We start from the raw sequence: 27,348 nt of genomic DNA, 5'->3' as shown, positions 1-27,348 counted from the left end.
ACTCAGGTGCGCCTTCTCTGCTCCACTCAGATAATTGGCAGAAAATTATTGGTGAAGATGAGCAGGGCAGTAAATTGTGCCTTACCTGTCCAGCTACAGGAGAACCTAAGGTACTTGCCCTGATACTCTGGGGGGGAGGAGATGGTCTGAGCCCAGAGTGATGTGTTAACTTTGCTCCTCTCAAAGGCAAAACAGTGAGACCAATTTGGGGAGAAGGATATCTCTGGTAGTCTCTCACTCTACACAGGTCCTTCTCCTTAGCAAAACAGGGAGTACACACTGCTCAAATTCAAGCTGCTTCTGCTTCAGTTGCTAATGTACTGGCTGTATGCCTATAAGAAATTAGATGGTAAGTTTGTGTCAAAGTACTTGAATTATTTTTCCCATACAAAATAAAATCATCTGGAAATAAAAGTTTTTACCTTTATTTTATTTTTGTGGACCCCCCCCCATGTGCTTTTAAAAACACAAAAGCAACTTTGCCATTCTTCAGTTCTTTGTCAATATACTACCAATTTAAAAAACAGATTTTTGTTTAAGGAAAAACAGCTCAACTAAAATGTGAACTTCACGTATCCTTATCTCTTATATCAGAACACTAGGATTCCACAGATGTCAAGAATTTCGCCTCGGTAGCAGTAGGAATATTCATTATCATGACAGCCCTTTAAATACAGCCCGGTAACCATCTGAATGCCCAGACTAACTAAAATAGCATTAAGCTGGAATTATTAGGATGGAAATGAGTTAGACAGCTTGTGCCAATAATGTATGTTATGTCTTAGGAGGTCTTGTAGAATTGCTGTTAACAAATATTACTCTGCTGTGCTTTCACACTGTTTTTTCCACTGATGTGATGTTAAAGAAAAGTCCTGGAGTGTTAGTTAAATTTATTTTAAAAAACTACAATGAGCTATACAGATCATCCTTAAAGATACCATTACAGGATTTTGACTCTTGGGTCTTGTGCCTTCAATCAGACTTATACAAGAACTCTTTGGTCTTTTTTTGGACCTCTGAGGCACCTATACGTTTTTTGTGGACTGGTCTACGCCTCACCTTTGCCCAGCCCCCTGACCATGCTCCAAGAAGTGCTTCCAGAGGCTTCAGAATATTCTAGACCGTTCTTTTTCCTTTCTGTAGTCAGTGAAGCAGCTCTCTGTAAGAGCTGCCCAACAATAGCAGCTCTGGCTCTTGTTGCTCACTGCTGTTTAGGTGGACATGAGGTATCCTTTATCTATTCCCCTGGGCTATATCTACTGGCTGCTTAATACTCTAAGGCTGGGGCCATGTTTATACTATATGGGGACTGTAGTGGCATAGCTACAGTGCTGTAGCTAGTCAGATAGTGTGTACACAGCCTACAGTGATGGAAGGAGTTTTCCATTGCTGTAGGAACACCAGCTCCCCAAGCAGTAATAATTAGGCTTATGGAACCATTCTTCCATTGACCTAGCTGTGCCTACACTGGAGGTTCGGTTGACATAGTTACAGCACTCAGGGATATAGATTTTTCACACCTCTAAGCACAATAACTGTGTTGACCTAAATTTTTGGTATAGACCAGGCCACAGAATCCTGTGCATCTGGTGCCTTTTAAGGAAGGGCAAACTAACTACCTTGTAATTTTACTTTTGAGATACTGGATACGGTTGTCAAAAGCACATTAAGTTCTGCTTTTAAAGATTATTAGTAGGGCCCTACCAAATTCACAACCATGAAAAACATGTCACTGACCATGAAATCTGGTCTTTGTGTGGCTTTTACCCAATACTATACTGGTTTTACAGGGGGGAGACCAGCATTTCTCAAATTGGGGGTTCTGACCCAAAAGGGAGTTGCAGGGGGGTGGGGGAGGACAAGGTTATTATAGGGGGGTCATGGTATTGCCACCTTACTTCCACGCTGCCTTTAGAGCTGGGCAGCTGGAGAGTGGCAGCTACTGCCTGAGGGCTCTACTGTTCTGCAGGCCAGCAGCTGAACTCTGAAGTGCAGAAGTAAGGGTAGCAGTACCAGAACATGCCCTACAATAACTTTGCAACCCCCCCACATCTCCTTTTTGGGTCAGGACCCCTACAATTACCACACTGTGAAATTTTAGATTTAAATAGCTGAAATAGTGAAATTTACTATTTTTAAATTCCTATGACTGTGAAATTGACCAAATGAACTATGAATTTGGTAGGGCCCTAATTATTAAGCACTTACATCATTTTTGGAAATGGGTATTAGGTTTGTAAATCAGTTGCTTTTGAGAATTTTATCCATTATCTTTCAGGATTGCTATCCATCTACTTATTTTCAAATATTGAAATTGTATATTCTGGGTATTAACTCTTTCCAGCACCCGTTCTTTGGAATTTTGTACACATGTGGCTTTGATGTAATTTTTCATGTTGTTGTATTTAACTGCTAGGGAGCACTTTTTATTTCTCTCTTTTGAAAACTATCTGCTGGAATGTTCCAGGTCTTCTGAGATTTCTGGAGTTGAAGCATCCTCAGTGGGAGGGAACACTTGGGGCCGTCTTACAGGCCAAAAAGCTTGAGAGCAGTGGGAACACAATTCTTACTGGAGGTATGGACTCAAGAGAGTTAGTCCTGAGATCTTCAGAAAAGCTTAATTAGAAAATGAGGAGCTATCCCGTTCATCACATGAAGGGTTCCCCTCCTCCCAACCCTGGAAAGCTTTTCAAAAATAAGAAGCGTTAGGCATTATTTCACAACTAGACCAAAAAAAAAAAATCAATAGTTAAAAAGTTAAGTATCATAATCTAAAATCATTATGGTGTAGCTAAGGTTTGATAATGTTTGTGTTTAGGAAATCATGTCTTAGTCATAGATTTTTTTTAAAGCCAGAAGGTACTATTCTCATCTGACTTTCTGTGAATATCCTGACTTAGTACTACATCTCAAAACACTAGGCTACTTAATTCAATTTTAAACACCCTAGATACTTCATCTCATCTCTTCTCTCCCTTTTTGCTCAATTCTACAATCTAAAAGCCTAGAGCCTAGAAATTTTGGTCTACCTTCTGAACATTGGAATGGTGCTACAAAAGGCTAATGATGTCACATTTTACATAATTAAATAGTAACAGACCACTAGAAATGTGAATCAAAATGTAGCGTTTCTTTAAACATAGCTTTAATTACTTATTATGCTAGATTTAAAAACGTGCACTAGATCTACACGCCTGTTGATACCGAATACAGGAAAATAATCTATTCTGGATAAAGTGAAAAGTTAGACACGGTAGAAATAAAACATGTAAAGAAAGGCTTATGCCAGCATGTGAATAAATCTGTCTTTATTATAACTCGACTATACTATGATATGGCAAACCTGTTAGTATGTGTGACATATAGTTACAAGGGGGAAATTGTTTTTAGTTTATTCTAAATGCTTTGCAGTTAACTTGGCAAAGAGCCTTAAACCAGAAGTATTTATGCTTTCCTCATATTATTTAAAATAAATAGCTTTGGGAGGGACCAGCTTAAATTCTAAAGATTTTACTTCTACCATTGAAAGCATTTTTTAAAAAAGTGACTAGCAAAAGGGGAAAAAACGTGTAGGCTTTTGCTGTAGTTTGATGTTCTGACATACGAAGACGACCTGATATATAGGAGGATTCTTTTTCCTTTTGCTTAGAAATGTAGGTCCTACGTCAGCTGGAAGAATCTACAGTAGTTTTTTTTTTAAACTTCATTTGACATGCTTGTCTTAATATTTACTAAACTTTAGTGAACAACACTTTATACAAAGAAAGACTGTTGAAGATTTCATATCCTGTACTCTTCATTTAGGGTGTTAGAGCTCACACTGAACATCCCTGGGTATATTTACATTGAAGCCTGGAGTGAGCTTCCCAGCCCACATACACAATCTCACGCTAACTCAGCTCAAGCTAGCATGCTAAAAACAATAGCATGGATGTTGTGGCTCTGGTGGAGACTCAGGCTAGCCACCTTAACTCAGACCCAGGGGACTGGGTGGGCTTGAAAGCCTGAGCTACTGCCCAAGCCACAATATCCACACTGCTATTTTTAGAATGCTAGCTCTAGCTGAACTAGCACAAGTCTGTCTATCTGGGCTGGGAGGTTTGCTCCTAGTTGCAGGGTAGACATAGTCCTTGATGTCCCAGAGGTCATCCAGTAAAACCAGGAAAGGACTAAATTTTACATTACTGATATTTCAGAGGTTTAAAAAAAATAATTCTGCAACCAACCAAAGTTCAGATTTTATTATATACAGAAAGGAAGAAAGAGAAACAAACAAAAATGCAAACAGTTTAAAAAAAAAAATCCTTTTTCAATACCCTTTCTAATACATGTGAAATACTATCTATTTACTACCCTTTCAGGCAAACATTATTGCTTTCTCTTCTGCCATGCTATTTTTTGTCACTGCTATCACCCCAATCTGCCTCTTTCACACAATAAAATTTACTTTATAAGCTGTGTTAGTTGATTAATTAGTATTTCTTATGTGTATGCTATTTAATTAATCAAGGTACAGTTTTGAAGGGGGAAATATGATAACACCGTGTATGTTTTCTTTTTTTAAAAGACTCCTGCTAAGAAAGATTCAACTCCAAGTACTGTGAAAGAAGACAAAGTCCATGTGTTGAAGTACAATATAGGGGATTTAGTGTGGTCTAAAGTGTCTGGTTACCCGTGGTGGCCATGCATGGTTTCAGCTGATCCTCTTCTTCATTCCCACACTAAACTAAAAGGTACGTCTTCATTGCTGCACACATTTTCATGGACACAGAGACATTAAATTCTGGAAATTTCATTTCTTCATTTTGTCCATTCAGATAAATTGAGAAACCAAAATCCTTTGTGCTTCAGTACTTGTCTATGCTGCTTGTCAGTTAACATCTTACTAGCTAGTAACATCAGATTGCACTGGAAAGAAGTGGTGTTCTGGGGAAGCTTAATTTAAACGGAAATTGGAAAAATAGTTTAGGGAATATGAAGGTAACACTTTCGATAACAATGAATTAATAGAAACAAAGGACTGAAGTAGGAGAGAAAATTCACAGTATAGCTTCTTATTTTGAAACTTGTTTTCAATATTTTAATGTTTGTGTTTTCAGTTAAATCAAAGAGAAGTTGATGTTACGTCAGCAGTGAACAGGATAAATTCTTTTAGTGTCAGTATAATTATTTGTTGCTGCTTTTCATCAGGGCAGGAACATAGGTAAGGCCTTGCCTTGTAGCTTTTCTTATCAAACAATCTTTTCCCCGTGAAGCAAAAAAGGAAATCCTGTCTGCCTGCTAGAAGGATGGGTGGCTGGTTTGTCTCTTCCCTTACGTTTTTCATTATGGAGTGACCAGTTCGGGCTCCTCTCTAAAATCCAGACAGTTTTATCAATCTCAAAACGGGTTGAAGTTTAAAAAAAAAAAAATTCTATGGATTTCAAAATGAATTGGACAACAGGTTTCAGAATGATGTCACAAAAATTGTAGGGTTCAATAGAGTTTGAAAACATTCTAACTTTTGCTACTGTTCAGCAAGTTATGGAAAGGAGGAGAGAGAACCTAGTTTTACTAGGCTTCCTAGGCTGAGTTCTGGTGACCAATTTTTAGTAGATTACAATATATTTGAAAAGTATTCAAGTCTCAGTAGAAACATTTCTGTAGGTTATAAATTTTCACAAGATTATATGGGAGACCTCAGGGAAGATTTAAAAAACTGGGTTTGTTTAATCTAGAGAAGAGAACACTGAGGGGACGTAAGTTTTCAAGTACATAAAAGGTTGTTACAAGGAGGAGGGAGAAAAATTGTTCTCATTAATCTTTGAGGATAGGATAAGAACGAATGGGCTTAAATTGAAACAAGGGCGGTTTAGGCTGGACATTAGGAAAAACTTTCTAACTGTCAGGGTAGTTATGTGCTGGAATAAATTGCCTAGGGAGGTTGTGGAATTTCCACCATTGGAGATTTTTAAGAGCAGGTTAGACAAACACCTGTCAAGGATGGGCTAGATAATACTTAGTCCTGCCATGAGTGCAGGAGATTGCACTAGATGACCTCTCGAGGTCCCTTCCAGTCCTATCTGTGATGTCAAATGGCTGCTGGAGGCCTGTATTTTACATTATTGTTGGGCAGGGGGGGAATAGCCTTTTTTCTTGCACAAAGAGATGTCAAGTTTAAACAGAGAACTAAGATGTCTTGCCAGTAAAGAAGGAAAAGTTCTTTGAGTATGTTTTCAGCATGGATCTCAGATTCCACTGTAGGCGTGCATACACCTGAGATCAAAATCTTTTGAATAGCAGTTTCTGTCAGGGGTGCATATGTCCTGTGCAACCTCATGCTTCTGGGTAAGAGCATAAAAAGCAGAGCGATCACAAACTTCCTTCTTACCACTCAGGCAGTGAGGAAGAACACGAGTGCCTGACCTGCTACTCTCTTGAGAGCTTGAACTTGATTTTATCTGTTGCAGAGGAACTTTACCTTCACATTTCCATTTGCTTTTTCCTCCAGTTGGACAAGTCAGTCCCCTCTGTATACATTCTTACAGCAGAGCCAGATGCTTTGTGTCCACTACCACGCTTCGTGGTGGATAGTAAGTCCTAAGGGTTCAAACCCTTTGTTTCTGCAAAGGACTGATTCCTTGAAGGATGGACATAGCTGATATTTCTTCTACCTAGGAGAGAGCCACATGCCAGATATATGGTCTGTGCACAAGTCCTTGTCCGCAAGGTCTGCAAATCCAGGGGATGTTCATGGTACCACGTGTTAGTAATCTGTGCAGGTCACTTCAGATCCAGAGGTAATTGACTATCAAAGTGAGGCTGAAAAAAACCGCATCAGCCAGCACTCCCTCAAGCAGGCACCACACTCCAGGTTCAGTCAGTGAAAAGGCTAAGAGTACAGTGACCAAGCCAGATTTGGCAATAAAGCCAGCACCAGTTCCTCATGAAAAGGTGACTTGGTGAGACACAGGTAGATGGAGCCTTAACATAGCTCCAGACAAGGACAGTCCCAGAGGAAGGACTTGAAACAAAACTCTTCCTATGTCCTCCACAAAAACTGGAGTAGCATGTGGGGTACAAGAATAGGTACTGACCTTGATTCCCCATGACTGTACCCTGCAGAGGGCTGTGTTACAGCCTGGAGAACTCAGTGTCCCATGTGGAGACATCTCTTGCACTGAAGTGATGACTGGCACTGGAAATATATCACGATATGAGACAGCCGTTTGAAGAAGAGATCTACTCCTCCTCTTGTTGAGCCACTCCTTTTCTCCAATGTCTAGTAGAGCTCCCTCTCCCACCTTTGAAGAGAATCACTAGGGAGCACAGTAGGCTACCCTAACTGAGACATCCATCCATGAACGGCATTGGGCCAGCCAGCCTCAACCAGGCCAGTATTCCTATAGCGTGCCACCTTGGCTATATTGGTCTTACTTTTGTCGCAAGTGTCTAGGAGCAAGACCGTTCAGACATCCAGAAAGAGGAGGCGATACCCTTCCCTAGTGGCATCAGTGGCTATACCACCAACACTTGAGCCAGATAATAGCTTCTGAAAACATGAGGCAAACGGAGTGACAGTGGCAATCCCCATCTCTACCCAAGGAGTCATCCTCATCATGAGATGAGGCATTGGCACTAGTCTTCATGCCAGCAACTGACAACTTTAAAGTATTCCAGGACCTCCTGTCCCACTCTGAGAACATCACATATGTTGAAGAAACACTCATATAGAAGTCCCATTGTTTTTTGATGTCTCAAGCTCTATAGCTCTGACCATGATCTCCTTTCTTATCAGCAAGATGTTCTTTGAGCTGGCTAAAGGACTGTGACAACCCCCTGCCATTCTTCCTCCCACTTCCAAATGAGTGGAGAAGAAATACCTGGTGCCTCCAAAAGACTTTGAGAACTTATGTACCCATACAAATTGAGGGTCGCTTGCTGTGTTGTCACTGCAGGGAAATTCCAAGTCCACAATGGCATAGTTAAGGACAATGATCTTTAAGAAGCTGGTCTTATTTGGATGCAAGATACATTCCTTGCCATATGGAGCTCCAGGCTGTGAGCTACCAGGATATGTTTGCAAAACAACCCTTTCCCATCTGGGAGATGGTCATCCACTCCCTGTTAACTTTCCTTTCCTGCAGGAGTTTTATCAGAGAGGTCCAGATTGTTGCTAGAACATCTTTGCAGACCGTTATGGACACATTTGGCACAGCTACAAGATTGATGACCATGGCTGTCAAAATGAGCTCGGGCTCGTGGCTTCAAGTATCTGGGATACCATACAAGGTAGAAGCCACAGTAGAGGATTGGCCCTTTGATGGAATGGAGCTCTTTAGCCAAAGAACAAAGTACTTATTTCCTTAATGATTCAAGGCCATCCTATGGTCCCTGAAAACCTATACACCTGGTCTCTATAGGAAACCATGGATAGAGGACACTGTGGTACTCCCATGGTTGAGAGCCAGACTGCCCACAAAAGAAAAGGTCCAGGTATTCCACGCGATTAATCCAACACCATCTGAGGGACCAGATTTGAGGGGAGCATAGAGAGTCACATGTGCCAATCCAGAGCGTGTTTCCACCTCCATGAACCACCTTGCCCCTTTTCCACAGCACCTGGGTGTTCATCAAAGCTGACAAATGGGTAGTAGACGTCATTGACCAAGGCTACCATATCAGTTTCTACTCCTTACCCCAATCCACTCCCATCTCTGCCTCAGCTGGAGCACTGGTTTTGGGGGGAGAAGGATAGCTCAGTGGTTTGAGCACTGACCTGCTAAACCCAGGGTTGTGAGCCCAATCCTTGAGGGGGCCATTTAGGGATCTGGGGCAAAAATTGGGGATTGATCCTCCTTTGAGCAGGGGGTTGGACTAGATGACCTCCTGAGGTCCCTTCCAACCCTGATATTCTATGATTTCCCATCCTTTTTCAATGATTCTTCTCATGAGAGCCTGTTACAAACAGAAGTGGCCTTTGCTTTATCTAGGAGCCATAGAAGAGATACTTACAGAGTAGAAGGGAAGAGGCTGTTTCTCCTGGTATTTCCTTATCCTGAAGAAAAAAAGGGGTATTTATCCTATCCTAGACCTGAGAAGGCTGAACAATACATGTGCTACCTCAGATGCAGGATGATAGTGTCTGCCTTTGTCATTCCATCTGTGCAGATTCAAGACTGGTTCGTGGCTTTTGGCTTACAGGATGTTTACTTCCACACAGCCATCCACCTGGCCCACAGGAAGTTACTAAGATTCACAGTGGGCATTAATCATTACCAGTACTCTCCATGGCACTGAGAGTTTTCACAAAGTGCCTGTGAATAGTAGCAGCCTATCTGTGAAGGAAGAGCACTCATATCTACACCTGCCTGGACAATTGGCTGATCGGAGGTGTATCTCAAAAGGAGACAATGGCAAGCTTGAAAAATGCCCTTTTCCTGTGTTAACAGCTAGATCTTCTGCTGAACTATGAAAATCATCTTATCTCATCACTAAGGATAAGATTGTAACGGAAGTCACAGATTCCGTGACTTTGAGACCTCCATGACATTTTCTGCTTCAGCCCTGGGGTGACTGGGCTGGAGCTGTCAGCTGGTGGGGTCCCAGAGCCCTTTGGTGGTGGGGGCCTTGGAGCCTTCCCCTCCCTTGCAGCGGGGCTTGAGCTCTCAACTCCCGCATTCCCACAGGTTTCTATGAATTTTGTTTATTGCCCGCAACCTGTCCATGACTTGTACTAAAAATAACTGACAAAATACTAACCCTGTTAATCACAAATGATAGTTCATTGGGGTCTTCAACTCCACATCAGTGAGAGCATACCTTCCCACGACAGATTCTTGTTAATGCAATCTCTGTTAATTGGGGTAGATAAACCTGAGTATGATGGTACAGATGCGTGTGGGGCTGTTTGGGCCATATGTCAGTGTGCATGCCACTGGCTAGGCTTCATCCTGTGACTCTGGCTCATATCAAGTCTGTACTCTGTATATGAGCAAAAAAGTCATGGTTCCCTCTTCCCATCATCACAGAACTGAGGTAGTAGCAGGAACCCAAGAACATACATGGAGGAGTGCCAGTGTCGGTTCCCTTCTTTATAGTGACTAATCACGGCTATGTCAGGGAAGAATTGGGGAGCCAACTTGGACTACCTATGAATACAAAGGACCTGGCCAATAGAGGACGTGAAGCTTCCTGTAAAGGCTCTGAAGCTCAAGGCCATCAGGCAAGCTTGCATAGCCATACTGCCTGTTCTCCTGAACTCAAAAGTGCAGATCCTGGTGGCTAATATGTCCACAATGCACTACATAAATAAGGAGCTATATGCTTTTCATTCTTTTGGTCTGGAAGCTATTGAACTGTGATCATGCTGCCACTGAAATGGGATAACCCTAATGGCTCTTCACCTCTCACAAGATAGCAGCAAGTTGGTAGATTTTGTGAGCAGGCAGTCAGTTACCAGTCACGAGTGGTCACCGCAGAGGTCCATCATTGGAACAGATATTCCTTCATTGGGAAATTTCCAGAGTAGACATGTATGCCACCAACAACAATACCAAATGTCAGAACTCTTGTTCCAGAAGGAGCATGAGCCTGGATTTGTTACTGGACTCCTCCTTTCTCAATGGTCCCAAGGCCTCCTTATGCCTTTCCACTGATTTCTCTGCTTCTCAGGGTGATATTCTAGATTGAGACATATCAGCCTCATGACTCCCTACTGGCCATGGCAGTTTTGGTAGATGGATCTGGTATGTATGTCCATCTAACGTCCGTATAGCTCCCAGACTACCCACATCTGATTTCACAACACCACTGCCAGATACATCAACCAGACCTCAAATCACAGCACAGGCGTTGGCTGGTTAAGTACCATGGACAGAGACTGTTCCCTGTCAGTCCAGGAAATCCTGATAAAGAGCAGGAAGTAATGAGCCAGAAAGACTTACTTATCAGAATAGGATTGATTCTCAATATGGACGGCCCAGCAAGGGCTGGACCCAGTGCAGGCATCTGTACTGAAGTTCCTCAACTACTTATTGCATTTTAAAGAGTTGGCTTTTCACTTAGTTAAAGGTCTGTCTTGTAGTGATCTGTTTGCCATTGCTTAGTGCAGTCTTTTTCAATCATTTCCAGTGGTGTCCAAGTTTCTGAAAGGGCTCTTCCATACTTACCCATCAGTTAGAGAAGCTACTTCTGTTTGGGATCTCAGTATAGTTCTCCTGAGGCTCCTGGAGCCACCCTTTGACGATCTTTCAGAACGCTCCATCATCTCACTCTGAAGGCAGTCTTCCTAGTTGCAATCCTGTTGGAGAGAAGAGCTAGCAAGCTATAGCAATTTGTTTGATTCTCTTTACACAACAGTCAATAGAGAGAAAGCGGTACTGAAACTTCCCCCAAAATTCATCCCAAGCTGGCCTTGGAATTTCGTCTGAATAATTGTTTACCTGTCTTCTTCCCAAAGCCACAGTTCCCAAAGCCTGCAAACTTAACTTCAGTTTAATAAAAGATTTGTGTGTCATATGGGTGTAAGGAGAAACTTTCTATCCAGACCAATAACCCAGCGTTCTCTAGTTAAACTTATCCTACCTTATTTATTTTTTAAACCAAACATTTTATTGTGGGAGGCAAAAGAAAGAGCCTTTCTAGCCTCTGTTTAGATCCTCTAAATTAATCTTAAGGTTAACACCTGGTTTATAACAGAAGAAACTGATTTTAACCCACTTATCTGGCACCCAAGTATGTATGTCATACCTCTGGTTTTGAAGAGATCACCAAGTGCTATTCATTCAGTTACCATGTGACCAATTTACCCTTAACGTGTGTAGATAGATCAGCTCTCTGCTCTAAGTTTCCTTCCACTCTAAGTTTGAGTGCCTCAGAAACATTAATTTAACCTCCAAGCATTCTTGAGGGGAGAAAAGTTAGAACTATGCACATTTTGTAGATGAGAAACTGGGATATAGAGACCAGCTTATTTGTCCAAGGTTACACAAGGAGTCTTTAGCAGCGCTGGGAAGAGAACCTAGATCTTTTGAGTCCCACTTTGGTGTCTTAAGCATAAGACCAACATTCCTTTTTCCAAAATAAATGGCCAGCACAATGATCATACTGCTGCTCTACCTGCGTCTGAGGGTTCTGTTTGGATTAACATAGGAATTGGAGTAATTTCTTTTACATGAAGCTTCATAGATTAGCTTACTAAGAGAGTCAAACTGTTAATCGGATTTTAGAATGAAAACTGGACAAACTATATTTGTCATTGCTCTGCATGCTGCAATTTACTGAAGGATTTCAAAGTGTGAAAGTATTATAAACCAAAACCAACCCAGTAACTTGTATAAACTTACTGTTAAATTTTCAGGACAAAAAAAGAGTTTTCGTCAGTATCATGTACAGTTTTTTGGTGATGCCCCAGAACGAGCTTGGATATTTGAGAAGAGCCTTGTGTCATTCAAAGGAGAACAACAGTTTGAACAATTATGCCAGGAAAGTGCAAAACAAGCCCTCATTAAAGCTGAGAAAATAAAGGTAAGAGGCTACATCCCCCCGCCCTCCCCGCACACCCCCACCCCACCCCTTTTTTTTTTTTTTTTTTTTTTGCAGCCTTTTTACATTGTTATAGAAATGTCATCTGGTATCTAACCGCTGGAGAAACACAATCTAGAACACTTTCATGACTGCTTGTTTTGTAGCATCTTCTAGTTTTGCATTTCACATTTAAAAACACAGAATACATGATGGCTCAGTGAATGCTCATTACTTTTTGCAAATTGACAAATGTCACTGATTCACGCACAGAAAGATTGATTTAGTTCTTCCTTTATATCAGGACCATTCATACAGATGCCACTGGAATATTTGGAATATAGACATACTGTACACTCAGTCTTCTTCTAATTGTTTTTAATTAGTATTGATGTTTTGTAATAAAAAGTAAATGTCTCAAACTGGCTTATATTCTTCTTGCAGATGTTAAAGCCTGTTTCTGGGAAACTGCGACCTCAGTGGGAGATGGGCATTAAGCAGGCTAGTGAAGCATTAGGCATGACAGTGGAAGAACGGAAAGCCAAGTTCACCTTTATCTACATTAGAGACAGGCCTCATCTTAATCCTCGAGTGGCAAAGGAGGCTGGTATTGCTGTGGAACCGTTAGAGGAAATAGATGAGTCATCTTACTCGAATGAAGAAACCACTCGAAGTCTGAAATCGATGAAGGAGTCTGGCATTCCTGGCAAGAGAAGGAGGAGGACATCAAAATTGCTTGCGACTAATGATGCACAAGAAAGTGGTCAGTCAGGGACTAAGAATACTACCCCCCAAAAGGCATTTGAACAAGGAGAAGCCAAAAGAGGGATAGGCTCTCCCATCAGTAGAAAGAAAGCTGCAGCATCCACTCCACGAAGCAGAAAGGGAGATGCAGTGTCTCAGTTTTTGGTCTTTTGTCAGAAGCACAGAGATGAGGTTAGTTTTTTTTTGTTGCGCGAATAAGTGTAAGTGTTGTTCTATTTGTGTTCTGTTTTTTACACACATAGAAATCTCTTCCCTCTCTTAGTTGACAGAACACCTGAAAAGTAAGTTATATTTTTTTACAATGGCAGCCAAAACCTACAAGGAATTCCACAGATGTTTAAGAAGCTAATCCCCGTTTCGAAGAGTTTCTAGTCTAAAGACACAGACAAAAAGTGGTGATGAGGTTAAGGAAGGAATAAACATAAAATAAAGTGATTGTGATGGTATGTTTTGTTAGTGCCATTGTTTTAGTGCCATTTTTTATTAATTTACGTTTAAATATTTATCCCCTACTGACCTTTTATTTAGTCATTGTTAGTTCCTCTTTACATTTATTTTTAATGCGTAAACTTATGTTCCCAAGTACCCTTTCTGGCTTTCTGTTTATCCTTAACCCAACCATTCCCCATAAGTAAGTGGATTTATTCAATACTACTTGTACCCTTGTCTTCCAGTTTCCCAAATGCTCTGCTTAGCTACCTAGGAGGGAAGGGAAATTGCAATCTTTCACCCCACCCCACAAAAAAAAAGCTCTCAACAATTGTCCAAAGTCTGTGGAGGTCTGTAGTCTAATAGGATGTGGACAAAGGCCCTCCTTATACCCCTCTGGAGTAAGGATGATCTTGTGTTTAAATGATAATCTTGCCCAGCATCCCATAGGAAGTCTGGTGGAGCCAAAAATGAACCTAGCTCTCCTGGCTCCTAGGCTATTGCCTTAAACACATGAACATTATGTCTCTTCCTGCAACCCTCTTCCTCATTCTGTTTGTTCTGTGCACTGAATGAGGCAGGTGTCCTCTAGGACAAATAATAATCTCTAATGTAATAAAGTTTTTATTATATTATCATAACGTTTTATTTGACAGTTTTTTAAATGTAATTTCCTAAGCTTTTAAAAAATCAAAACACAAATTCCACTATGTGGAACCATATTGACCATCTGCAGTATGGGTCCTCACCAGTGCTTGATCCCAGGACCTTTATAGATCTCTACCATTTAAGATGAGGGAATAACTGTTAACAGTAGTAGGTTGTTGTCCTCTGTGTGGTCTAGCCGCTAGAGGGGAACATGACACACACTTTCCTAATGGCTTAATCAGTTATTTGCTAGGCAGCCAAAGAATGCTGGGAATCCGAATTTCTGACTCTGGAGAGGAGAATACTCTAGTGCTTACAGGCAGCCTAATCAAGCACATAGATTTGGCACATTCATTCTGAAAGGCTAAGGGGATGAGTCTTGGGTCTGCCATATTAGACAGCTGATTTCTATTTCCAGGTCTGCTAGAAATTCCCTTGTTCAACCTCTGTAAAATGGCAGGGAGACATATTACTTTCCTTCCTCTTAAGGTTAGGGTGTGTGCCCTTGCCCAATAATAATAGGCTGTAAGGTGAATGAAATTAATAGCAAATCGGTGGAAGAGCTGAGACTACAACTGATGATCTTCTGATTCCCAGCAGAGCCCACATTCCCATAGACTAAAAGATATTTAGCAGCTGCTGCTTTGTTTGTGTACCATCTAGAGCAGTTTAGGGAATGCCATGGCGGTGTATAGGAAGCTCTGAGGAGATGGCAGCATGCTCAGTACAGCTGAAATCTTCCAAGATTTTAGCAGCAAGCAAAAGCTCTACTTAGCATGTGTAAATTATGATTATTTTTTTTTATCATCCCCCTGACTTTTATAACTTGAACAAATCTGGTTAAATTTTTCACCAGAATAACAAAAGCACTCCTCTGACTTTAGGATCATCCTGAATGAGCATGAGAAAATTTAACCAGACAGTTAAAGTTCAGCAAAGTTTTATAAGTAAACTGAAAACTGATTTATAAAGGAAATTGTTGGGCAACCTTAATTCTCTAGATGTTGCTACGAAATCTATCTAGAGTAACCTAGCAACCAAATGGTTTTGGAATCCATTATACTCCAATATTACAACCATTTCTATATTTAGAGAAAGCCAACTGGGTTTTGAAAGCTTTTGATAATGGGATGAAATAATCTGCAGTTAGGAACATCTGGATTACTACTCTTTGAATGCTCTTTGAATCAGAAACATATTAAAAACAAACGCCCCCTTTCAAATAAAGCAGTTCTTCTTGGAGTGTTAGTCCCAATTGTATTCCACTGAGGGTTTACGTATGTGCACCATGTGTCCGAAGCTGGAGGATTTGAAAGAAGTAGTGTCTGTTAGTCCATGCATGCGCCCTTGCTTTTCCTCATGGTTTCATCTGAGGTGATAAAGGGCAGGGCGGACCAACCGCATATTCTCACCATCACATGGTCTGGGTCAGCATTATAGTGTGCGTATATATAGAGCCCTACCAAATTCATAGCCATGAAAAATGCCTCACAGACTGTGAAATCAGATCTCTGTGAAATCTAACTATTGTAGGGCAAGGGGAGGGACAGGGCTGGGGGCATCCATCTGGGTGTTCCTACCGTGCCCTGGGGTCCAAGTAGTAGTCCCGGGGCTGGAGAGGAATGGGACTTCCTCTTCCCCTACCTGGCCGCTCTCAGACCCACCTCCAGGTACCTTTCCTGGCTGCAGGAAGTGCTGTGGCTGCACTGCCTTCAGAGCCCAGCTTCAAAGGCAGCACAGAAGTAAGGGCAGCAGTCTCATGGACCCCCCCCCCCCGGTCCCCCAACATCTTTACGACCCCACCCCCACAATCCCTTTTGGGTCAGGACCCCCACAGTTACAACACTGACATTTCAGATGTAAACATATGAAACCGTGAAATTGACTGTTTTTTAAAATACCCCGACCATGAAATTGAGAAAATGGACCATGAATTTGGTAGGGACTTATGTGTATAGTGGGTTTGTTTTTTTGGGGGGGGGGGTGTGTGTTTTTTTTGTAATGTTTAGCTGTTTTTACTCATTTTAGTAGTTATTTAGAGTTGATTTGGGACTTTTAGCGGGAATCTGTTTATTTTTAAACCCTCCACCCCGTACCCATGCATGGGTACTGGACTATGCCAAAGATCCCAGGCTTTAAAATCTGAACCTTCTGCCAGCTGCACCTTCTGCCCATGTTCCTTCTTGATCAGCAACAAACATCAATGCTGGCTCTACTGCTTGGTAGAAGCCCACATTTCATCCTGGTGCAGAGTCTGCCAGTCCTTCCCAAGTCATACCCAAGAAGGCTAGGATCCCCGCCTCAAAAAGCACTTCATGGAAGTCGCCATGAGACCTCAGTCAGACCCAGGCCAGGAAACCCGGCGCATGCATCAGCCTGAGATAGCCAGGAGTGTGTGTCTGGTTACATAGATAGATTCCGACTCCAGTGATACCACCACTATGGACCCCATGCCAGGGCCTAGTCAAGAAGTAAGGAAGCATTCACATAAGCATGGCATTAAGTCTTCCTCTAAACCGAAGAAGGGAGATGCACCTTCCAGGAGTTCCAGCAATGGGGAAGCAGTGTGCTCCAAGACACACAAGCATTACAAGAAAATGCATGTACCAGCAGATCTGCCAGTGCAGGTACCAAGCCATGACATTGTCAATGGTCTCCGTTAAGGTATGGGACCTGTTGGCTCTGGGGAAGTCCACCGCTCCGGCTATGGAAAGGGTGCCGTTAATGCCAGGGAGGTCCGGAAAAGTGCCAGAGGCACACAAATTGTTTGCCCTGAGAGAACTGTGATCTCCATGCCTTCTACTTCCATCCACCTCTGGGGGATCAGATCTCCCACCCAAGACATACCACAGTCTCAAAGCATCCTTCATCACATCCTGCAGTGGTCCACACGCTTCCACCAGTTCCAACAGTACTGCCAATGGAACCGGGGTCTGAGCTTCTGTGCTCAGAGGATTCGGAAGAAGCACAGGGTCAGCCCATCCGTTACTGCCTCTCCGAGTACCTGAAGAGACGGTCTACATTGTGGCAATATCCTCTTTTCCAACCACAGAGGAGCCACTGATTCCCTACACCCTGAGGCCTTGTGCAACACCCACTGGATCCATCATGCTGGCCCAGTTGGGGATCCAATCCCCAATACTCACCCTCCGAATCTGCTCGTCCTGCAAGGGAGACGTCACCTCTCTCTCCATCTAGAGCACCCTCAATTAGGTGCGCCAAACTGATCATGGAGGAAGAACTGCTCAGTCCAGTTCCAGTGCATAAGCGCTTTCCATCTTCCTCATCAGATGCTGCAGTGACTTCAGCTTCCTCTCACGCCCCAGGTGACTTTCGGCAGTTCAAACATCTGTGTAGCGTGGCAGGTGACCTTCACGTCGCTCTGGAGGAAGTTCAGAACACGCAACATCAGCTCCTGTACATGCTTCAATCTTTGGTATCAGGTAGGATTGCCCTGCCAATCAACAATTCCATTCTTCAGCCAGCTCAAACAGTTTGGCATACTCTGGCCATGTGCACGTTTGCCCCCAAGGGGGTAGAAAAGCGATACTATGTACCAGCTAAGGGATCGGAGTTTTTTTTCCTCATTTCACCCACACCTCCCCCGCTCCCTCCATTCCCTTGTGATACAAGTTGCAACAGAACAGTCCAGACAGCAACACCCACGCTCCATTCTGGCTGATAAGGAGAGCAAAGAGTTGGACCTTCTGGGATACGAGGTCTTCTCCTCAGCAAGCCTCCAGTTTAGGATTTCAAACTATCAAGCATTGCTTGCCAAATACGACTTCTTGAATTATCACAAACTGGAGGATTTAGTTGAGAAACTGCCATAACAAGATGAAACCCAGTTCCAGCCCATCTTGGAGGAAGGGAAACTATTAGAGAGGACAATGCTTCAATCAGCGGTAGATGTGGCAGACACTTCCTTATGCTCGATGGCTGCGGGCATTTCATGTGGAGGAAATCATGGTATCATTGCTCTAGTTTCTCCAGGGAGGTATAAAATACTATTGAGGACCTCCCTTTCAATGAATCTCATCTTTTAAATCAGAAAACAGATGATTCCCTCCACACCCTAAAGGATTCAAAAGCCACACTTCTCTCGCTGGGTATCTACACACTTGCACCCAATCATAAATTTCTACCAACCACCACCCACACAACCGTACAGGACTTCCCAGTTTTTCCACCATACAAGCCACCACGCAAATGTAGAAAGATTCAACAATCTCACCTTCAAGTCTGCCTTCACAGCCTTCCTCCTCACACATGCAACCCTTTCAGAGAAGATATTTCTGAGGAACATTAGAGAGCTGTCAACTATCCCACCGTTCGGGGGGTCGGCTAGCACTCTTTCTACTAGCTTGGAGTTCAATAATGGACAAGTGGATGCTAAATATCATCCACTATGGCTATATGATCAAATTCATAAGGCAACCTCATCTGCAACCCAATCTCTGGCACCTCTTCAGGGACCACTCTTACGACAGCATGCTCACCCCAGAGGTGGACTCTCTTTACTGCAAAGACGGGTGATAGAGCAGGTTCCTCTGGACTATCTAGGGACAGGCTACTACCTACTTTCTGAAAGGCAAAAAGAAGGGCAGTTGGAGACCAATCCTGGATTTCTGTTGTCTCGATCACTTCATATGAAACTTGGGTGAGTGGATGGTCACCTTAGCAGCCATCATTCCATTCTTGGAAGGAGGCATGTGGTTTACAGCTCTCGATATATAGGATGCCTATTTTCACATCCACATCCATCCGGCCTACAGGACCTCAAACAATTCCTTATAACCATAGTAAGGAGTTGCTTGAAACTCCTAGGATGCATGTCATCTTGCACATATGTAGCACAACATGTGTGACTCAGATCTCTCCAAGCTTGGGTAGCATTTGTGTATCAACAGAGCAGGCACAGCCTAGACAAGGTAGTTACCCTTCCACCGGGGATTCTCAAGTCTCTTCATTGGTGGCTCAACCCACACTTGGTATGTGCAGGGATCACTTTCTCCAGACGCCATCACTCCCTGTGTCTAACCACCGATGCCTCAGCATGGGGTGAGGGGCACACCGTGGAGAGCACAGAATTCAGGGCCTCTGGTCTCTGGAAGAGCTGATGCTTAACATCAATGTGAGGGAGCTCAGGGCAGTCCAGCTGGCATGTCAGGCCTTTCACCCTCTCCTGGAGGGCAAGTGCATATCTGTCCTGACAGACAATACAACAGCGATGTTTTATATCAACAGACAGTGGGGAGCATGCTCCTCTCCCCTGTGTCAGGAAGACCTCAATCTCTGGGAGTTCTGCATAGCACACTCCATACTCTTGGAAGCCTCCTATCTCCCTGGCTCTCAGAACAAGCTAGCAGACCATCTCAGCAGGTCTTTTCACAATCACAAGTGGTCTGTTCGCCCAGACATAATAAACAATATCTTCCAACGGTGGGGAGTTCTTTAGATGGATCTGTTTGCCACAAGGGGCAATAGGAAGTGCCTACAATTCTACTCCTTCCTGAACCACAGCCCAGGTTCGTTGGCAGGTGTGTTTCTTCTCTCCCTCCTACACAGTTGGTTCACAAGGTCCTCCTCAAGATCCAGAGCAACGGAATCTCGGTGATCCTGGTGTCACTGGCCTGGCCATGTGAGCATGGTACACCATGCTACTGGAGCTATCGGTGGATACTCCAGTCATTCTACCGTTAGTTCTGGACCTCATCACTCAACATCACGGCGGTCTTCAGCACCCCAATCTCAAATCTCTCCACCTCACTGCTTGGAAGCTGCATGGTTAAACCCGCTAGAGCTCACATGCTCAGACCCCGTTGGGGAGGTTCTTCTGGGTAGCAGAAAACCTTCAACCAGAGCTACTTACCCAGCCAAGTGGAAAAGATTTGTGAATTGGTGCTCGCAGAGCCGTATTGCTCCGACACAGTTGTCAATCCCCTTTATCTTGGACTATCTCCTAAAGCTGAAACAGCAGGGCTTGTCTCACTCCTCGATAAAAGGTTCATGTGGCTGCCATCTCAGCTTTTCACCGAGGAGAACGTGGCCGCTCCATCTTCACTAACCAAATGGTGTGACAGTTCCTCAAAGGGTTGGACAGATTATATCCTCATATTCAGCGTCTCACCCTGGCTTGAGGCCTTAACCTGGAACTCTTGAGACTGATCGGGCACTCGTTCGAGCCCCTAGCGACATGCTCACTACTCTACCTTTCCTATAAGGTGGCCTTTTTGGTTGCAATAACATCAGCCAGAAGGGTGTCCGAGCTCAAGGCTCTCACATCTGACCCTCCATATACCATTTTTTTTACAAAGACAAGTTGCAACTGTGACCTCACCAGGCATTCTCCGGAAGGTGGTCTCAAATTTCCACTCCAACCAAGACCTATTCCTTCTGGTCTTTTCCCCGAAGCCTCATGCCAGTAGCTGCGAGCAGAGGCTCCACTCTCTGGATGTGCAGCATGCACTGGCATTTTATACTGAATGAACTAAGCCGTTCCGCAAGTCGAACCAGCTGTTCTGTTGCAGTAGCAGACAGGATGAAAGGCCTCCCAGTGTCCACACAAAGGATATCATCATGGATTACATCCTGTATCCAGGCTTGTTATGAGCTGGCAAAGGTCACTGCCCCCGCTCTGATTGCGCACTCCACCAGAGCTCAGGCATTGTCAGTGGTCTTCCTGGCCCAGGTCCCGATCCAGGAGATATGTAGAGCGGCAATGTGGTCCTCAGTCCACACCTTCACTTCCTGTTACTCTAGATCACCCAGCAAGCCAGGGATGATGCAATGTTCGGCAGGGCTGCGCTTCAGTCAGTGATTCCAGGAACTCCAACCGCACCTCCTAGGTAAGGCTTGGGAGTCACCATATTGGAATTGATATGACCAAGCTTTCAAAGAAGAAAAAACGGTTACCTACCTTCTCCATGTGTTGCTTCTATCCATTTCAAACCCACCCACCTTCCCCTCTGTCGGAGTATCTGGAAAGAAGGAACTGGGGAGGTGGCGGGTTAGCAGGGCCCTATATGCCATGCCATGAAGGTGCAACTCCAGGGGGCTCCAGAGCCGACCCAACGGATGCTGCTAGGGGAAAAAGTTTCTGGTGACACCTAATTGGAATGGACATGAGCAACACATCTCGAAAACAACAGTCATGAGAAGGTGAGTAACCGTTTTTTCAGGATGATGAGCCTGGCTGCTGTAATCCCTTCAGTAGGGACAGGAGGTAGGTTTTTGGCTCTTGACCTACAAGGAGTTTATTTCCACATAGCGATAAACCCATCTTACAGAAAATATTTACACTTTAGTGTAGGAATGATATCAGTACAGAGTACTTCCCTTTGGCGTTTTCTTGGCCCCAACGGTGTTCTTAAAGCTCCTACTAGTAATCAATGTTCCCTCTAATTTTTTACATCCGTGTGTGGAATGACTTTTGTTATGTGCACCAATATGGAGGTGGTGTGGTGGGGGTGAGGCCGAGGGGTTCGGAGTGTGGGAGGGGGCTCAGGGCTGGGGCAGAGGGTTTGAGTGCGGTGGAGTGAAGGCTCTGGCTGGGGGTATAGGCTCTGGGGTGGGGTCAGGGATGAGGGGTTTGGGGTGCAGGCTGCACCGGGCTGTGGCAGGGAGAGAGGACTTCCCCCAGCCCTCTCTCGCTGCAGCAGCCCGGGGTCGGGGGAGAGGCCCCTTTCCCCAGACATGGCAGCGCTTAGGCTGGGGCTGGGGGAGAGGCACCTCTCCCTACCTGTGCAGCCCTTGATAGCCTGCTGCCCAGCCCCGTGGCCACGCAGCTTAGAGGGAACTTAGTTGGTAATGGCCACTTACCTTCCTCAGGATTTTAGTCTTCCTGTACCTTGACACCTGGCTGCTCAGTGGTCTGTTCCATGAAGCAGTACTGTCATCCACTCAGACGGCCCTTTCTCTTTCCCAAGAATTAAGCTCAATGTAAGAAAGTCCATGTTGACCCCTGTACAGAGAATAGAGTTCATTGACAGCCAGGGCATACCTTCCCACGGACAGATTCTTAACTTTATCAGATCTAGTCAGGACCATTCAAGGGAGTCCTCGAACTTCAGAAGGAAACTGTCTGAAACCTGTCTGAAACTTAAAGGTCTACTTAAAGGTCTCACAAGATCTCAATTCAAAGCAGTGGCAACCTGTTCTTTGCTTCACTTATCCATGAAGACTACCTTTTTTTAGCTATCACGTCATCTTGTAGAATCAGAGAATTTGGGGCCTTGATATTAGATAGGAATTGACCTTCTATGTAGATGGGACCAAGTAATTTTGGAAGTCTGTTAGACTGCTCATTTCCATCACAAACAGATCCAGGAGGTCTCTGCCTAGAGACTGTCAAGGTGGATCTCTGTGTGTGTGGTTGCTTGTTATGATGTAGCTGGTGCTTAATCCCCACAGTGGGGTGGATGCGTTCCAGTGTCCAAGGTATGTAAGGCTGCTACATGGTCATACAGTACATACATTTTCTAATCACTGTGCCTTGATCCATGCCTTTAATGCAGATGTAGTACTCGGTAATTCAGTCCTGTCTTCAGTTCTGGACTCAATTCTGAAGGTCCTTCCTCCCTATTGGGAGTCATCTGAAGCAGAACACCCATACAGATGCTACTTGAAAAAGAAAAGATGAGGTTACCCAGCCTGTGCAGTAACTGGTTCTTTGATATGGGTGCTCCACTACGTGCCCTCCTTCCCTTCTGCTTTGCACTGTTCTCTGTGGGACATTGGATGGAGAAGGAACTGAGGGCAGTTCTGCGCAGTCCTGTGTAGCTTCAGTGTGCGATATGAGGATGTATATGCTGCATGTGCAGGCCTAACAGACACTGCTATTGGAAAACCTATCAAGGGTTCAAGAGGTACATGTGCACCTGAAGTGGCGCACCCATGGGAGGGACATTTTGAAGAACCACGGTTACTGCACAGGATGACTAACCTCTGCTTCCCCATTATAGTTACCTATAGACGGTAATCAAGTCACCCTTTAACCTTCTCTTTGTTACGCAAAATAGATTAAACTCTGACATAACAAACAACGTAACTCATAACAAGGCATGTCTTCTAATCCTGTAATCATCGTTTTTCTTCGAGTGCTGTCCCTGTGGGTGCTCCACTCTAGGTGTCTGTGCGTCCCAGCACCATTGATCGGAGATCGTAGCAGTGCTTGGTTGGGATGCAGGTGCTCAGTTGGTATCTCCTGTCTGATTGGAATCTTCCTGAGCACATGCGTCCTGCACCCCCCTCAGTTCCTTCTCAACCGTCCCCGGCTGAAGACGGGACTTGGGGCAGTGCTACTTCTCTTCCCTGGTCTCTGTAGGAAAAAAGTAACAAAAAATATAGAAATAGTTACATCCCAGTTGTTTCCCTTCCTTTAGTGTAGTTACATAGTCAGTTACTTAGCTTAAAAAAAAAAAAAATTCACTTCAGACTTGTCTCCTGCTGAGACACTCTCCCCTGTTCACAATGCCAGGGGCTTCAGGATTCAAAAAGTGTGTTTCCTGTCAGGACTCCATGCCACGGTCCGATGGGCACTCACATTGTGGGAATGTGGGTTTCCCCGGTGCACTTCACACAATGTGCCTCCATTGTACGAGCCTCAAGTCAAGGGCTTAGTGTGACAGGGACCTGCGGCTTAAAATGCTTCCGTTGGAAAAATCCCTGCAGCCGCTTTCGGAGACGGGGAAAGTTAAACCCGCTCCTACGTGCTCCCCAGCCAGATCCAAGCCAGTGGGGAATGTTGCTTCACCCTCTTTGGAGCAAAGGCAAGAAAGGACTCTGACAAGGGTAAAGGGTCTCTTGGCTGACAGTGCCACAGGCAGGCGCCTCAGCTCTTTCTAAAGTCTCAGCTGCGGCTTCCGCAGAGGCAGGAACCCGACCTCCCGTACCGGGAAGGTTTCTGCGGCGCTGAGCGCCTCAGCGCTAAAAATAGCCTTGGTGCTGGCTGTGCACTCTGCCCCGGTGCCGACAAGGACGTCCTCACCGACCCCCTCTGCGCTAAAAATAGCCGCGGTGCCAGGAAGAATGTCATCACTGAGCCTGCCTCCTACTTCAGCATCAGCAGCAGACCTCCTGCAGGGCACCTCCAACAGAGCCGTGGCACCGCTGACACTTTCACTTACTAATGCGCTAGAGCACAGTCCAGGCTCAGCACAGCCCAGGGAGCAGGAGCAAGAGCAACAGTTCCTCACTCAGTGTGACTTCTCAGTGCCACCTGAGCCTAACTCTCCACTCCTGGATATGCAGGGCTCACTCTTCAAAAAGTCACTCTCACCACCTAACTGGCTACCTTCACTGACAGCGAACCCGATATACAGCAGCAGGCGGAGTTCTCCCCACCTGCCCCTCCTCCTCCACTGGAACCTCAGGCTATGGTCCACAGCCACCAGCCTCAGTTTCCCTACTTTGCCCCCCCGTGGACGGCACCTGGGTTCTCCTACCCTATGCCTTGGCCACATCCTCTTACCACTCCCTATAAATGAAGCACTCTTGCAACCAGCTGACACTCTCTGGCAAACTCCAGCTTCTTTATTACCTACCTACAGAAAGGCCAAATGTAAATACTATGTTCCTGCTAGGAATGCTGACTTCCTGTTTTCTCACCCACAACCGAACTCTCTCGTCATGGATGCAGTCGCACAAAGGGCGAAACAGCCACAATATCAGCCCACCCTGCAAGACAAGGGCCTAAAACGCCTTGACGTCTTGGGTCGCAAGGTTTACACATCCTCCACTCTACAATTCAGAATTGCAAACTACTCTGTACTCCTCGCCAGCTACGACTTTGATAACGACAATAAACTTTTTGAATTTGCCTCCTACATTTCAGAAGATAGGAGAGCGGACTTTAAATCAACTCTGAGAGAGGGCCAATTGATTTCCAGAACGGCCCTACAAGCCTCTGTAGACACGGTGGACACAGCAGCCCGTACTATTGCAACTGCTGTGGTTATGATCTTCATGGCTTTCTGCATCTGGCATCCCTAAAGATCTGCAGACCAAAGTGGAGGACCTCCCCTTTGATAAAGACAAACTGTTTTCCCAAAAAACCGATGAACTACTTCATACCATGAAAGATTCTGGTGCAACACTGCACACCCTGGGTATTCACCCATCTCTTCCCAGGAGACAACGATACAAACCTTACCAAAGACTGCGCACACAACAATATTATCGGCCTCAACCCAAACCATATGACTTAAATAGGAATCGCTGTAGACCCTCTAAGCGCAGACAAAATCAAGCTCAAGCAACCACCTTCCACCCATCCGGGAATAAAAAACAATTTTGAAACGTTGGTCGAGGGTCTGCGTGACCACCCCTTGATTCCACAGCCTACTTGCCCATTTGGCCACCGCCTCCAGAGTTTCCAATGCCTGGCAGCATATTACACAGGATCTCTGGGTCCTCGAAATAGTTCAGTCCGGTTACTCTATCCTATCCTCCTATCCTTCCCCCTTTCCCGTCCCTCTTCAGGGACCCCTCTCACGAGCACCTACTTCACGTAGAAGTGGCTCACCTTCTCCAGCTAGGCTCAGTGGAACCTGTGCCGACACAACATCGAGGGAGAGGGTTCTACTCCCATTACTTACTGACCCAGAAAAAGACCGGGGTATGGAGGCCTGTGCTAGATCTCTGCCAACTGAACAAATTTGTGAGGATACAAAAATTCAAGATGGTCACACTGGGCACAGTAATTCCTGAACTGGTTCACAGCCCTCGACCTACAGGATGCTTATTTTCGTATATTAATTCATCCAGCTCACAGACACTTCCTACGATTCACAATCGGTCATGACCATTTTCAATACAGAGTTCTTCCTTTTGGCCTCTCCACAGCGCCAAGAGTCTTTTCCAAAACTCTAGCCGTGATCGTGGCTCACCTCTACAAACATGGATCACGCTTTTCCCCTACCTGGACGATTGCCTCATCAAGGGCAACTCCTATGGCGAGACACTTCAAGCTACCCGTTTCGCCATATCCCTTTTTCACAGCCTAGGCCTCCAAATACACATCCAAAAATCCACCCTGACACCTACACAACAGATCAAATTCATCGGAGCTCGTCTCGACTCAATCCAGAGCAGAGCCTTGCTCCCATATCACAGATTCCTTGCTATCACGCAGCTCATACACAAGCTCTCTATTCGTCCCAGGACACAGGCAAGAATCTGTCTACAGCTCCTTGGTCACATGGCAGCCACCACCTTCGTGATCCAATATGCTAGGCTGCACATGAGATGTCTTCAGGGCTGGCTCAATTCCAATTTCAAACCCAACAGACACACCTTAGGGACGCTGCAGACTCCTCCTCCCAATGTTCTAGCTTCCCTACATTGGTGGACAAGACCAGAAAACCTCTGCACGGGGGTTTCCTTCCAGCAACGATCCCTAACGCTCATGCTCACCATGGGCGCTTCCCTAATCAGTTGGGGAGCGCATCTAGGGGGGCACAAGGCGGATGGTCCGCATCAGAGACGCACCTACACATAACTCTTTTAGAGCTCAGAGCAGTGAGGCGAGTATGCCTTCGCTTTCTTCCCCTCATAAAGAACAAATCTGTTCGGGTCTTAACAGACAACATAGCACATATGTACTACATCAACAGACAGGGGGGAGCCCGATCACATTCCCTTTGCATGGAAGCCATCCGACTATGGAATTGGTGCATACAACATCAAATACAAATCATCGCTTCCTACCTACCAGGCTGCCAAAACACTACTGCCAACGCACTCAACAGACACTTCTCAACAGAACACAAATGGGAACTTCATCCCGCAATACTTAAACAGCTCTTCTCCCTCTGGGGCACCCCATCAATACACCTGGGTTGTGGCAAGGAGAATTGAAAATCTCGGCTGTTTTGTTCCAGAGCGGGACTCGGGACCGCATCCCTAGGAGATGCGTTCCTCATCCCGTGGAACAGCTCTCTCCTCTATGCCTTCCCAGCAATCCCTCTGCTACACAGTGTTCTTCGGAAGATTGTAGCCGAC

General features: G+C 44.8%; 1 protein-coding gene across 8 annotated transcripts in view; it reads left to right on the top strand.

Annotated features, from left to right (window-relative positions):
* Window positions 1–27,348, top strand: part of NSD2 (nuclear receptor binding SET domain protein 2) — a 147,683-nt gene that overhangs the window by 41,872 nt on the left and 78,463 nt on the right. For all 8 annotated transcript variants that reach the window (XM_074951824.1, XM_074951819.1, XM_074951821.1 and 5 more), the window contains 3 exons: window positions 4,568–4,733; window positions 12,341–12,507; window positions 12,949–13,440. In XM_074951824.1, the coding sequence (XP_074807925.1) occupies window positions 4,688–4,733; window positions 12,341–12,507; window positions 12,949–13,440 (705 nt within the window). In that variant the 5' untranslated portion in view covers window positions 4,568–4,687. The remainder of the gene's footprint in view (window positions 1–4,567; window positions 4,734–12,340; window positions 12,508–12,948; window positions 13,441–27,348) is intronic.

This window comes from Natator depressus, chromosome 4, assembly GCF_965152275.1.
Source record: "Natator depressus isolate rNatDep1 chromosome 4, rNatDep2.hap1, whole genome shotgun sequence".
Taxonomy (NCBI): Eukaryota; Metazoa; Chordata; order Testudines; family Cheloniidae; genus Natator; species Natator depressus.
The sequence above is the reverse complement of the archived record's forward strand: the minus strand, read 5'-3'. Positions and strand labels throughout refer to the sequence as shown.